Source organism: Prunus mume, linkage group LG2 (genome assembly GCF_029339155.1).
Source record: "Prunus mume cultivar Tortuosa linkage group LG2, ASM2933915v1, whole genome shotgun sequence".
Classification (NCBI taxonomy): domain Eukaryota; kingdom Viridiplantae; phylum Streptophyta; class Magnoliopsida; order Rosales; family Rosaceae; genus Prunus; species Prunus mume.
In genome coordinates, this window is record NC_142699.1 from 38,465,898 (window position 1) to 38,480,258 (window position 14,361).

Sequence of the window (14,361 nt, forward strand, 5' to 3'; positions counted from 1 at the left end):
AATTTAAGGTGAAAGAAAGTGTTATAATATAAGATTTTTTTAAAATAATAAAAATTCAAAAATTCTAGGCGGGTTTGGGAGGTAGCCTCTCAACAGAGATGGGAATGGTATTGCCATATTCGGTCTATTACCACCCCTATTTACACATTGCATAATAAAAGACAATGCATCAATAGTAGCAAGAATTAATGGTGCAGCAGATTTATACAACACAAGTAAAAAAATTTCAAAAAGAGGAATGGTGCTACTTATATTGAAAAGTGTAGGCTCCATTAATTAGTTCTATAACACTTTGGGAGTATGTGAGAAAATTCCCTCATTTTCTATAATTTTGGGGAAAAAATTTGAGTTTGCCAATGAAGTTTAGGCCAGTGGAAAAAAAACTCTTGACTTACAGATTAATGGTCTCATGTTCGAGCCCCATAACACCATGAAACTTTGACAGTGTGTGTGAGAAAACTACCCTCCCTCATATCGCTTTTTATAATATTTTTTTTTAAAATAGAAGTTTTGGACTACGTACACATAAAACTCAGCTTTCAAAGTGGGGCTCCAAATGCTTTCAACTGCATGTAGGTTGTCTTGGTAGGTCCAGTCAAGTTTTCAGTCCGACTCGAATACTATCACCCAACTCTATTCATAGTCTAGAATTTTGGCCCGTTTCTATACATGCGTTGGGGCAGGATTTTGAATCCAAAACTCAAACTACCGGTTTGGGTAAGCAGCGTTGGACAGGGTCCAAAAGGATAAAAAACCAATCTAATTTATCTCAAAACAACCATTATTAGTCTATTTTAATTCAACCTGGTGCATATTCTTTCCTTTCTTCTTCTTTTTTGTTGTTGTCAAAGTTAGGAAAGGAAAATGGGGAAACTCACACACACACATGTACCAATGTGACTTGAACTCATGACCCCTTGTGAATACACCAAAAGCCTGAGCCAATCCAACTAACACTTCATTGATAACCTCTTGCATACTCAAAATAGGAGAATATGCAAGAGACATAAAGCCATAATGATTACATATAAAAAAAAAGACAAGATATTATTTCTATATGACAATATTAGTGAATCCAAGCCAAACAGATTTAACAAACTGCAATTTGCAATTTTCAATTATGAAGGAAAGTGCATGGCAAGTATCAAGTCAGTTTATTTAACCTTTTTGTTTGTTTGGTTGTTTATTTATTTATTATTTCTAGATTGTTTAAACCTAGTGCTTATAACACTTTGCTTAGGTCCGCAATTTACTAATCGTTCCTTGCGTAGGTCCTCAACCACCTACTCTTTGTCTTTAACTAATTAACAATTCTTAATCCATTTGAATTCGGACAAAAAAAAGGATTAAACAATGACTGCATTACTTACCATGCACCCGTCCTGCCTAATTCAAATTGTTAAATGCAAATTGCAATATATAAGTCATGTACGTGTGAATGGGATTAATATTTCCTCAATTATTATTATATAGTGTGAGTGAGGATTGAAACTTAAAGGAAGTTGTTCTTCGCATGTCCCACAACCACAAATATTCTCACATTTTTTTGTGCACATGCATGCTCATATATGTTGGTTTGGGCGCATTTTCATATGCACATGCATGCTCTCACATTTTTTATTTTATAATATTTATTATTTGGAGTAACTATTACTAATTATATAAAGGGAAGGGAAAGGAGCCTTGGTTAGTGAGAAAGATTCTATGCATATATTTTTATTAAATTACTATTGTAAATATTTTATTATGGAAAAGATTATCCTTTTATATTTTAAACCCTTGTCAGCTATAATAAAAAATTTATTATATTTAAATCAATAGACACAAATAATGGTGACTAATTTGGTTAAGAGGGTTGATCACCCATAATTGTCACCAAAATAGATTAATTACTTTAAAAAAATGTGGCTATTGCTTCCTTTCGCAGAGGGAGAAATTTTTATATGCTCTGGGTACACCATGTAGTTGTTGTATCATCTAATACACATAGGACATGTAAAATTATTTTCCAACTTACCACATTACTTTTTATGACATGTGGCTAGCTGCATTGGAAATATTTCACATGTTCTATGTCAATTAGATGATACACCAGTCACGTAATTTACTCGGAACACCGTTAGAGTAGATATGAGATGAGAGAGGGTTAGTGATTGATGGTGTGCCAACAAAAGAATGGGGAGTTTAAGCAAGCAAAGTATAATTAGATGAGTGCATCAAGTGAAGTCTTATTAGTGAGTGTTCCACTTTAATGTCTTTTCTCTTTTTCCTTTTACTTTGTTATTCTTCTGTTCTGCTGCTTTGTCATTTGTTGTCATTTTTGGCTTGGTGCTTTTGCTTTCTGGGAATAGATTATGAGATTGTGCATATTAGAGACCAAGTAATGATGAATCGGCATTTTCTGAGCTGTGCATCATCTCTTCTTCTAGCCGCACTACCCACACCCCTCTTCCTTCTCTCTCCCTATTTCTCCCTCCAGACCTGGGTTTTTTATTTTGGGAGATTCACTATTATACCCAATATAGGAGCCCAAATTATAAAAATACCCTATATGAAATGAACTTTAGAGATACACCTAAAACGCATTTACAATATAATAAAAAAGCTTTTAACTTCTTATAAATTACAAAACTACCATCAATTTCTTAAAACAAACCCAACCCCAAAATCTCATAAAAATGCCCAAAACACTCAATAGAACATCAAAGTAATTCAATAATTAATATTAATTCAATAAAGCTAACTGTCATTTTTTTATTTTATTTTTGGGTTTGTTTATAGAAATTCAATCGTGTAGGGTTTATTTATAATATTAATGCTAAGAATGGGTATATTACTAAATATCTCTTTTATTTTCCTTTTTTTCACAAGGGAAATGTGCCATAACAAGTTGTTGACAAGAGAAAATGTAGTAAGAGTATTATTATTGAAAAATAAAAATAAAATTTGTAGATAGATTGTAAGTAAAGCTCTAGATGTAACAATTATTAGAGATATGCTAAAATGATAATTGATTTCCGATACTCGAGGTATTTTCTATGCCCCAAGTGGCCATGTTCTAAAATGATAAATTATTTGAGATTTTATTTTATTATTATTATTATTATTTTCCATTTGATGTTGGTGAGAGAGAATAAGAATAGGAGATGTCTGGCGCCGAGTCCGTGTCCATGGATAAAGAGAAACATAGAAAAACATAAAAACATGAATTTGATTTATTTATTTGTAGTTTATCTTTAAAAAAAACTAATAATACACACTTCGCAGCCAAAAAATTAAAAATAAATTTCATAATGTCAAAGTAAGATTTTCGCAGCTTTAAGGCTTAGAGAATGTCACAAGGAGTTTCTGGGAATTTTCTGTGTAATTTTGAATTTTAGTGTATTTATTGTAAATTTTAGAAGTTTAATAAAATGGAAGTGATTGACACGACGAGGAAGCTGCTGAAAGGTGCACCATCAGTATTTCTAACGGGTGTCCTTCTACAACAGCGGCACGTGTCATTTCTTTGTATTATTTATTTTAAAAAATTCATAACAACTTAAATTAAAATTCAGAAAAATACACACCCAAAAAGAAAAAAGAAAAAAAAAGGGTATGCGGTCCTTAAGACAAGGTCTTTGATTTTTGAGGTCTAAAATTATGATACCACAAAGAGTTCATGGTAACCATTGAATCAAAGAAATAAGAGTGTTAGGTTGTAGAAAATTAACTTAAGTTTTGGTTTGGTTGGAAACAAACTTGAATTGTTTTGTCACTTTGAGTTTTTGTAAGTCAAAATAAGATTTTCTAAAGCTTTAGGATGAAGAGAATGTCAAAAAGGAGTTCCTAAAAAATTTCGGTGTAATTTTTAGATTTTTAATGTATTTATTATGAATTTTGGAAGTAAATAATTAAAAAAAAAAGGTATTTATTAGGAGTTTTCATGCCAAAAGTACCCTAATATTTTTACTACCCTGCGTTTTGTGTGTGGTGTGCCTCCTCGCTGGGATTGGGTTCACGCTGTAAGATCTGAAAATATTATAATGAATAATTGTTATTGAATGATTGTGTATACAATGATACATCGGCGTAGGATGTATAGAGTAGACAAAGGCAAATATATAAAGTTACCTTGGATGCTCTAGGAATAGCGAATAGAATATTTAAACCGTCAGTGGTTGTTTTCAAGGCAAATATATAAACCTACATTGGAATTAGATGCTCCAGGAATAGCGAATAGAATATTTAAACCGTCAGTGGCTGTTTTCACGCCTGATTAAAATATCAAAAATGGTATAGAGCCCAGCAAGTAAAAGTCTCCTCTTGAGAGTTTTTTTGTTGTTGTTGTTGGGGTCCTCTTGAGAGTTAAAAAAGCTATAGCTCCTCTGCCTATCTCTGCTTGCTATTGCTGTCTTGTATTGCAAATCTGCATTCATCATCTCCTTCTCCTTCTACCTACGAGAGAAGCTCTGTGCCTGTGTGTCTTCATCCATCTTCAGTCTCCTCTTCGTTTCTTAATTAATTAACTAGCATTAATATGATCTGCTGTTTGTCTTGCGCAGGGTTACACAAGGAAACTAAGATGGCAGTAGAATCTGTGCTTACTTTTGCGGCTGAGGGAATACTGACAAAGCTGACTTCCCTTGCTGCTCACGAAATCAGTCTTGCCTGGGGATTCAAAGCTGAACTAAGGCGGCTTCGCAAAACACTGTCCACCATTGAAGGTTACTTAGCCGACGTTGCCCAGGGACCACAAGGTCAGACGTCCGTAGAAGATTGGGTGACGAATCTTAAACGCCTAGCTCAAGATGCAGATGATGTCTTGGATGAATTCAACTATGAACTTCTCGGCGCAAAGTAGAAATCCGAAATCATATGAAGAAAAAGTACTCAACTTCTTTTCACTCTCAATCCGGTTGCATTCCGCCTTAAAATTGCACATAAAATTCAGAACATCAATGCATCCTTGGTGCATCTCAAGAGCGAGGCTCCTGTCATTGGACTAGTTTCCAAGAAAATAGATGCAGCCCCTCAAGGAATTAGAGGACGCATACAAACCGACTCATTTCCTGAAAAAGATGGAATCATCGTTGGCAGGGAGGAGGTTGTTTCAAACATAGTTACAACCTTGACCAACTCCAACACCAATCAAGAAAATATTGCTGTTATGGCCATTGTGGGAATGGCAGGCCTAGGAAAGACAACTTTGGCCAAGTCTGTATACAATGATAATTCTATAAAAGGGTATTTTGATCCAAAAGTATGGGTGTGCGTATCTGATCCTTTTGACGTCAAATTGATTTTAATTTCCATGTTAGAATCTCTTAACCCATCAAAAGCCAATGTAAGAGAAAATCAAGATGCACTGCTTAAACACCTTCAAGAAGAGCTGAAAGGGAAAAAATACTTGCTGGTACTTGATGATGTCTGGAATGACGATTCTACACAATGGAATGACTTGATGGATCGTTTGTTAAAGCTTGATTCCGCTCGGGGAAGCACAATTATTGTCACTACCCGCAGTGCCAAAGTTGCATCAATCTCAGAGAAAAAACTTCCACGACAGGATTTGGAACTTCTATCACCAGGATGAATGCTTTGGTCCATATTGAAACGTGCAGCTTGCTCAGATGGTAGTTCTGATATACCTCATGATTTAGAGAGAATTGGACGGGAGATTGCTAAAAATTGTGAAGGTCTACCATTGATGGCAAAGGTACGCATATATATTTTTATACAAGCATTGCTTATAGCAGGTATTGTTATTTATTTATACTTTTATACATTGTTGGATGAGTTCTTGGCATTTAGGGATCATATCATGAATGGGTTACTTTGAATGTTGCATTGATGCATTTTCATGTAAAAGGAAATAACAAGGTCTGAAAGAAGAGAATAGTTTCATGTCATCATGCCCATCACAATCTCTTTCTTCACAATCACTTTATTCTGTCACACTCTTCCCCTTTTACTAGTTATGTGTCATTTAATAGGATTTCATAAAGTTCATCAAAAAATTTGTTAAATCTTTGGGTCTATTTTTTTCCTCATAAAGATGCCAGGTTGGCGTCACATAGACATAGACAAAAATATTTTACATTTTCACTTTGCCTCTTAATACTTACATTCACTTTTCACCTCACCCAATTCCGTTAAGTCCGTTAAGCATGCGAACATGGTGCAAACCTAATAAAAATATGAAATGCTAGAACCTTTCTTTTGTATCTTCTCTCTTTTTGTCATGACATGTGTTACTTTATTTACACTTAAAATAATGTCATTAATAATCAAATAAGTTAATTTTTGTTTTCCAAATTTACCCTTATTAAATGAAATTTTAAAAATATTAACTTCCCTAATTTCTTCAATTTAAAAAATATTTTCTCTCTCCATCTCACTCTCAATCCTCTCTCTATCCTTTGCAGTGTCCCACTACCCATCTTCTACCTCCCCACTTCTCCCCAAAACACTAATACCCAGCAATGACCCATGACCAGTACCCAAACAAGCATATGAAAGAAACCCACTTCCTCTCCCCTCATTACCACCAAACAACATCTCCCTCATCCCTACCCAACAGCCCCCCACCGTCCACAGATTTCCCCCGCTTGACCTCCTTCGCTTTCTCTGTTGTTTGTAATTGAACAAATTTTTATTTTTATTTGGTTTTGTTTATAAAAAAAAAGTGTTTGAACTTTCATGATTTGGGAAGCAAAGGGTCTGTAGAGGTTAGAGAGGGTCAAAAAATCTTAGATTTTTTTTTTTCTCATCTCACAAATGAGAGAGAGAGAGAGAGAGAGAGAGGTTGGGCTGTGTTGTGGGTAGGTGGCGTGGCTTGGGATCGGGCTGTGATGGCTTTTTACTTTTTAGTTTCGGTCAAGGTATATATGGAAATACAATTTAATGTTTTCTTAAAATTAAAAACATTGTTTTTTAGTGAGAGAGAAGTGCTACATATCATTAGAAAAAAAAAGAAGGTTCAAAAGCGAAGTTTAGAGAGAATGTTCTGGCGTTTTCCTAAAAAATATTTAACATTTTAAAAGATAAAATTAAAATTTTATTGTCGCTAGACCAGCCACACTCAATTGGTTGAGTATCGTCATTTCTACGAACTTTGTCAGTGCAATATTTGCATTACTCCAACAGTTAAACGTTCCAAACATAACCAGATTTGCACCCCAACACTATGTATAATTATGGGCGAATTTCAATTAGACCCCCTGACGTTTGGCATTATTACGGTCAGACCCCCCAGATTTGATTTATTCCACTTACACCCCTATTTTAAATAGATGTTAACTCAAACTAAAAGTAAAAGGCCAAGCCTGTCATTTGAATCGTAAAAACCTACATATAAGATTAAAACTAAAGAAAAAAACAAAAGCCAAGTCATCCCAAAGCCACCAACCCACCAGCCAGAGCCACCAACACCTCTCACTTCCACAACCACCAAGGCACACCCACCCTCATCAACAGCCCAATTGAGCTATTTAGGCCCAACCAACCTTAAATTCCCTCTATGAATCTAGACGAACAAAATGAAGAATACCCCAATGCCAGCTACCAATCCAATCAAGAACCTCATCAGAAAAAAAAAAGAAAAAAAAGAAGAAGAAACAAACTCCAAAAATCGTAAAACCCTAGCTACCAATCAATTCTATAAAAAAAAGTGAAACTTTTTGCCCAAAACATACAACCCAAGCTACAAATCCAATCCAGTCTCCTTTTATCAGATAAAATTCCAAGAGTTTTAGGTGTTTGTTAAAACAAGTAATATAGGGTTGTGATATAATAAATCAAACATGTGGGGTCTAACTGTAATTATGCCAAACCTCAAGGGGTCTAAATGAAATGTTCCATATAATTACAGTCAAATTTCAATTAAACTACCTAATTGTTTACTTCTTCTTTTTTTGTCATTAGTAAATTTAGATGTACATATCCTAAGTCATGTGTACCAACAAGTTTTGGGAGGCATACTTTGTTCAAAAAACAGTACTGATGAATGGTTGTCAATTCAAGAAAGTAAAATATGGGCATTACCAGAAGGCGAGGATAGAATCATGTCTGTTTTGAGGTTGAGTTTTGATAATTTGAAATCAGCACCTTTAAAACATTGTTTTGCATATTGCTCAATATTTATGAAAGATTTTGAAATTGAAAGGGAGAAGTTGGTCCAACTCTGGATGGCTGAAGGATTTCTCACTCTTCAAGTAATCAAGAGATGGAAGATATAGGGAATGAATATTTAATATTCTATTGCAAAACTCCTTTTTCAAGATGTTACAATGGATGAAGATGGAGTTGTTATCACATGCAAGATGCACGATCTTGTGCATGATCTTGCAGAACTAGTGTCAAAATCTGTTGGAAAATTGCGGTCCCTATTTTCAAATGGTGAAGGCCTTAGCAATAGCTTGTCAAGTTTTAATGCTTTACATGTGTTGAATTTATACGAGGCTGAAATTGTGGAGTTGCCAAGTTCAATTGGCAGGTTGAAACACTTGAGGTATTTGGATGTTTCTAAAATACAAATCAAAGAACTTCCAAAATCTATTGGCAAGCTTTAAATTTGAACATATGAATAAGCTTAAATGTGTGGAAGTTGAGTTTTATGGTGCGGCTTTGTTTCCATCATTGAAAACGTTAGTTTTTAATAATTGTCCAGCTCTAATTGAATGGAAGGAAGTGGATGTGATTACGCCAGCAACGGTGTTTCCCTGCCTTGAGGAGTTGACTCTTTTGATTTGCAGGCAATTGAGAAATGCCCCAAGTCGTTTTCCATCTCTCCAGAAGTTGAAGATACATTATATTGACCAGGTCATGGCAATAGAAAATATATGCAGTCAACTAACCACTCTCACTCACCTCGAAATTCGTGGAGCCACAGAGCTTACTCGTCTGCCAGTAGGGATGCTGGAAAACAACCACAATCTTCGGGTGCTGCATATTGACGATTGCAATGAGCTTAGCCATTTACCTGATGAGCTACACACACTCCGTCTTCTTGAGGGGTTAACTCTAGAGAATTGTACTAGTTTAGAGTTCATTCCAATTACCACCCGGAGCCAGGGCATGCCATGTCTCCGCTTAGTGAAGATTCAGAATTGTGAGAAATTATCAAGCTGGCCGAGTGGGTTGGAATATTGCACCTCTCTTCAGGAATTGCATATTCAAAATTGTCAAAATTTGAGGCATTTACCGGTTGATGGGCTACAGACCCTCGTCTCTCTTGAGGAGTTGACTTTAAAGAATTGTCCTAGTCTAGAGTTCATTCCAATTACCACCCAGAGCCAGGGCATGCCATGTCTCCGCAAATTGAAGATTAAGAAGTGTGAGAAATTATCAAGCTGGCCGAGTGGGTTGGAATATTGCACCTCTCTTCAGGATTTGCATATTGAAAATTGTCAAAATTTGAGGCATTTACCGGTTGATGGGCTACAGACCCTCGTCTCTCTTGAGGAGTTGACTCTGTTTGACTGTCCTCGTATAGAGTTCATTCCAATCACCCAGGGCATGCCATGTCTCCGCATATTGAAGATTGAGAAGTGTAAGAAATTATCAAGCTGGCCGAGTGGGTTGGAATATTGCACCTCTCTTCAGAAATTGCATATTAAAAATTTGCAAAATTTGAGGCATTTACCTGATGGTCTACACACACTCGGTCTTCTTGAGGAGTTGACTCTGTCTGACTGTCCTCGTATAGAGTTCATTCCAATCACCCAGGGCATGCCATGTCTCAGGATATTGAAGATTGAGATGTGTAAGAAATTATCAAGCTGGCCTAGTGGGTTGGAATATTGCACCTCTCTTCAGGAATTGCATATTGAAAATTGTCAAAATTTGAGGCATTTACCGGTTGATGCGCTACAGACCCTCATCTCACTTATGGAGTTGTACATAGAGGATTGCAGTAATCTAAAAGCAATTCCAAGTTTAGACAACCTCACATCCCTCTGTGATTTGTCTATTTGTGGTTGTGATGGACTCACAAGTCTACCGAGGGGGCTACAATCCTGTACATCTCTTATCAACTTGAAAATCAGCAAATGCCACAATTTGACCTCTCTGGCAGATGTCGATGACATATCCAGATTGCAGTCTCTTTCTCTGGCAGATGTTGATGACATATCCAGTTTACAAATATTTGATTGTCGGAAATTAAAATATTTGCCAACGGGCTACGCTCTCGGACGAGTTTGGAAACTATGAAAATCGGTAAGTTTTGGGAGGAGCTCGATTCTTTCCCTGCTTTTGAGCTTCCATCACAAATCCAATGGTTAAATATCTCAGGGTGGCCTAAGCTCAAGTCTCTGCCTCAAGAAATTCAACACTCGACCACTTGTTTAGAAGTTTTGATTATAGATTCTTTCGACAGCATGGAGGCTCTTCCAGAGTGGTTGGGTAACCTTTCATCTCTTATCTCCCTGATTATCGAGGATTGTAAGAATCTGATGTATCTGCCTACCGTTAAAGTTATGCAACGCCCCACCAAATTAAGATAACTAAACATTGATGGATGTCCCCGTCTAGCGGAAAGATGTGCCAAGAAGAGCGGCCCAGAATGGCACAAGATTTCTCACATCCCAGATATAAGAGGTAATTAATACTCTGATCAAATCAAATCATTAAATTAATTGTTTGTTCAATTCCCTTCTCTCACTTTTCTTTTTCCGGATTTAACTACCACAGTTGACCAAGTTAACCTCGGTAAAAAACCGGAATCGGAATCGGAATCGGAATTGAAATTGGAATCGGAATCGGAATCTTCAAGTGATGATTCGACTCAATCAAAGCCTCACCAAACTAGCACATTACTCAAGTGTTCATGTTTTTCATGAATGTGCCTCCGGGGAGTAGCTGCAACTTTCACATGGATGCACAAAGTGAGCCTCTTCTTAATGTTTTTGCAGAGCTTTATACTTCCTATGTTGCTTTACTCATGGCATCTATCATCATTTCATCAATTGGTATAATTTGCCTACTTTCAGAAGGCTTTTACTCGAATCAGAAGAACAAGTGCTGAGAAACATTAGGTGAATACTTTTTCCATCCAGGTACTTCTGTTTCCCAGTCGAATATATTTTGCACAGGGGTTTAGCTTAGTTGTTTCACTGATGGCATCTAATATTATTTCAATTTGCCACAGTTTGTTGGTTTTCAGAAGGATCTTACTCAATTGGAAGAACAAGTGATCCGAAAAAGGTGCAAACTTAGTTCAGTTCCCATTCCCCTGCATCACTATTTATTCATTTCTTTGGAGATAAATGCTGGAAGAAAAAAAAAATGTAACTGTATTTGATGAGAATTACGCTAATCATTATCTCATACATTCCATCTAATCATAACATCACTTTACTAGCATGGAGAACACAATTATTCTTAGAAATCATTTTCCTATATATATATATATATATACACACACACACACATCTCCCTAAATTAATTTCATTACACTTTCTATCAATAAAGTACCTGCTCTGCATAAATATTTGTTCAACTGCATTTAGAGTCATGCGCAGCGACTAACTGGAAAAGTTTCCACCAACAATTAGATATGTTATCAGTGATATCAAACCTTGACACTTGTATACCTATTCAATAAGAATTCTTATTGCTTAGGCTTTATTAGTATTCCTTTTTTTTCAATAAGAATTTGGTTGGCAACCTTTTGTAAATTGTTTGCTTTATCCACTAATCTGCAACATTTGTTATATGATTCCATCTTACCACTGGATGCATTTGGCACCTCTCTTTCCTCACTTTGTAACCATTGTGTGAAGAATCCGAGTTATTTATGAGATAACCTACACACAGTATTGTCTCTTCCGAATTTGATGTTTGGGGCTAGCATCCATTTGAAGTGTAAACAGTCCTTAGAAGTTGTTTATGAAAGTTTGATGAACTGGAGGGTTTACTGGAGTGATGAGGGAACCTTGAAGCTTTCAGTGAACTATCTATTTGTATATGTGAGAATCTGAAGAATCTACCAGCAGTGGAAGCTCTGAAAATTTCCCCAAAATGAAAGATGCACCGAGGAGAGCCAGAATCATGTGTACGTTTCTTTCTCAAATCAGAATTTATGATTTTTTTTCTTGTCCTCTCTCACTTTCATCTGTCGTTAATTAACTTATTGGCCATTAAGTTTGTTGTCTACTGCAACACAAAGAAGAAGAAGAAGTTGAGGGAAAAAAAAAAATTAGTTTACTATAAATTGAAGAAACATATTCAACTCATCAGTAGTTTGTTTGGTTTTAATTGCTTCGTTGAAGGAACTATAAATACAACATTGTGTTTTCACAATCTTTGTGGAATAACACTTGAGATTGTTGAGGAAAATTAGGTTTGTTAGTCTGGAAGACAAACTAATACATAAAGAACAGGCTAGACCAGTTCAACTCTTGCATGATTTTGTTCCAATTTTTCGGATCTGCAAACAGAAGCTTTTAGCCCTTAGTTCCACAAAATGGCCTTGTTTTTGTTGCTGGTGTTTATGTGGTCATGGTGTCATTGCAACATCTGTAATCCCCTGTTTCATATTTTAATTTTTCTTTCTTTTCCAGGCAAGGTGATGCAGCCAATTGTGTTTTTCATAATGCAGGTTTCAGCTATATATATGGCATATATGCTGTTGATGGTGATTAACTTTTTTACCTTGAGTATCTTATAGTACACTAAAATAATAATCATGATACATGTAGTTAAGCAAATCACTATTTCTGGAAGGTCTTGATTTATTTTCCTTTTTCCCGTTTCTACAGTTAAGGTCCTCTGTTATTTGATAGCATGCCATTTTTTCTTATGCTGTTGCAAGAATCAGGTAAAGGAGTCTTCAGTTATAAGCTGTTTACCATCATTTTAAAGGTTGCAGGTAATTTTGAACATTTCTTGCTAAGTTTATCTTGGTGTTATATTGACCAGGCAGAGTTGAGATTTGAAGAAGAAACTCATGCATGCGATGTGCCTGTGATCTAGAACTAATTGTTTTGGACAATATGGTAAGCTACTATCCCTTTAGTCTGTTTTCTTGACACTCATTAATAAATAGAGTTATATTCTTATGTATGAGATAACCTACATACAGTCATGTCTCTATGATACTATTTTTCAGATTTGGGGCTAGCATCCATTTGAAGTGTAGACAGTCCTTAGAAGTTGTTTATAACAATTTGATGAACTGGAGGATCTACTCGAGTGATGAAGGAACCTTGCAGCAGTCGATGAACTATCTATTTGTATGTGTAAGAATCTGAAGTATCTACCTGCAGTGGAAGCTCCGAAATTGTCGCCAAAACGAAAAGACGCACTGAGGAGAGCTGCCCTAGTGGCAAAGGTTTTCTCAGATTTCCAAGACTCAAGTGTCCTTAGCAACATGTTTCTGTCTTGACATGGGCTTTGATTTGTTTGACAACTTCAGTATGGATGGTTGAGCATGGGGGAGGATTACTCTGCAATCTATCAAACAAGGGCTTACATTACTTTCTCAGATTTTTGTAAAAGTCAGAAACATAATTTAGAGATCCTAGAAATCTTTGGAGTTGACTTTTATCAAGAATTTGATCAGGAAATTTACCAGCAAACTGAATGACTCGATCAATTGGGGAGATTTGTGACTAGCAGATATTGAAACCAAGGAATCTGATATTGGTTTGGAATAACTTGATCTTATTAGCATAAACAACTAGACCATTATGTTTGACAATTTGAAGGAATTTATGCAAATGTTTCCAATGTTGTTCTATTGACTCAGAAAAGATGAGAACATCATCAATATAGACAATTGAGAAATGACTGTGAAGATTAAAAATCTCATTCATAATATTCTGGAATTCACTATGGGCATTTTTCAGACCAAATGACATTACATTCCATTCATAATGACTAAAAGGAGTGACAAATGCAGTCTTATACCTATCTTACTCATCTATTTGGATTTGCCAGAAACCGCTCTTCATATCAAATTTGGAAAAAACAACTGCTTTTTCTAATCTATTAATCAAGTCTCTTTTATTAGGTATGGGATACCTAATCCATTCTAAGACTAAATTAAGTGGCTTGTAATTGATAACTAATCTTGGGACTCCTCTTTCTAACTCAGCGTTTTTTTGGACATAGAAAGCAGGGCATGACCAAGGGGACTTACTTTTGCGAATTATTTTCTTCTGAAGCAACTTATGAATTTCTTTTTTACAAAACTCCATTATTTCTTGACTCATCTGGATTGGCCTGGCTTTAGTAGGAATGTTTTTCTCACTAAAGGTTTTGATATAGGGAAGACAAACAACATGTTGTTTTCTATACCAAAAAGCATTAGGCAAGTCAGAATATATCTCATTTTTTAGCTTATTTTCAAACTGCTGAATTTGCAACTATAGAGAT

At 35.7% G+C, this 14,361-nt stretch overlaps 2 protein-coding genes across 2 annotated transcripts; both read left to right on the forward strand.

The window, feature by feature from the left end:
• The first annotated feature begins 4,564 nt into the window (after positions 1 to 4,564).
• On the forward strand, positions 4,565 to 5,575 carry LOC148920274 (putative disease resistance protein RGA4). The gene is made up of 2 exons (XM_089044579.1): positions 4,565 to 4,834; positions 4,934 to 5,575. The coding sequence occupies exons 1-2, from the start codon at positions 4,565 to 4,567 to the stop codon at positions 5,573 to 5,575; spliced, it is 912 nt and encodes a 303-aa protein (XP_088900705.1).
• A 2,695-nt stretch (positions 5,576 to 8,270) lies between these two features.
• On the forward strand, positions 8,271 to 10,194 carry LOC148920275 (putative disease resistance protein At4g19050). Its single transcript, XM_089044580.1, has 2 exons — positions 8,271 to 8,491; positions 8,736 to 10,194. The coding sequence occupies exons 1-2, from the start codon at positions 8,271 to 8,273 to the stop codon at positions 10,192 to 10,194; spliced, it is 1,680 nt and encodes a 559-aa protein (XP_088900706.1).
• Positions 10,195 to 14,361: the final 4,167 nt, after the last annotated feature.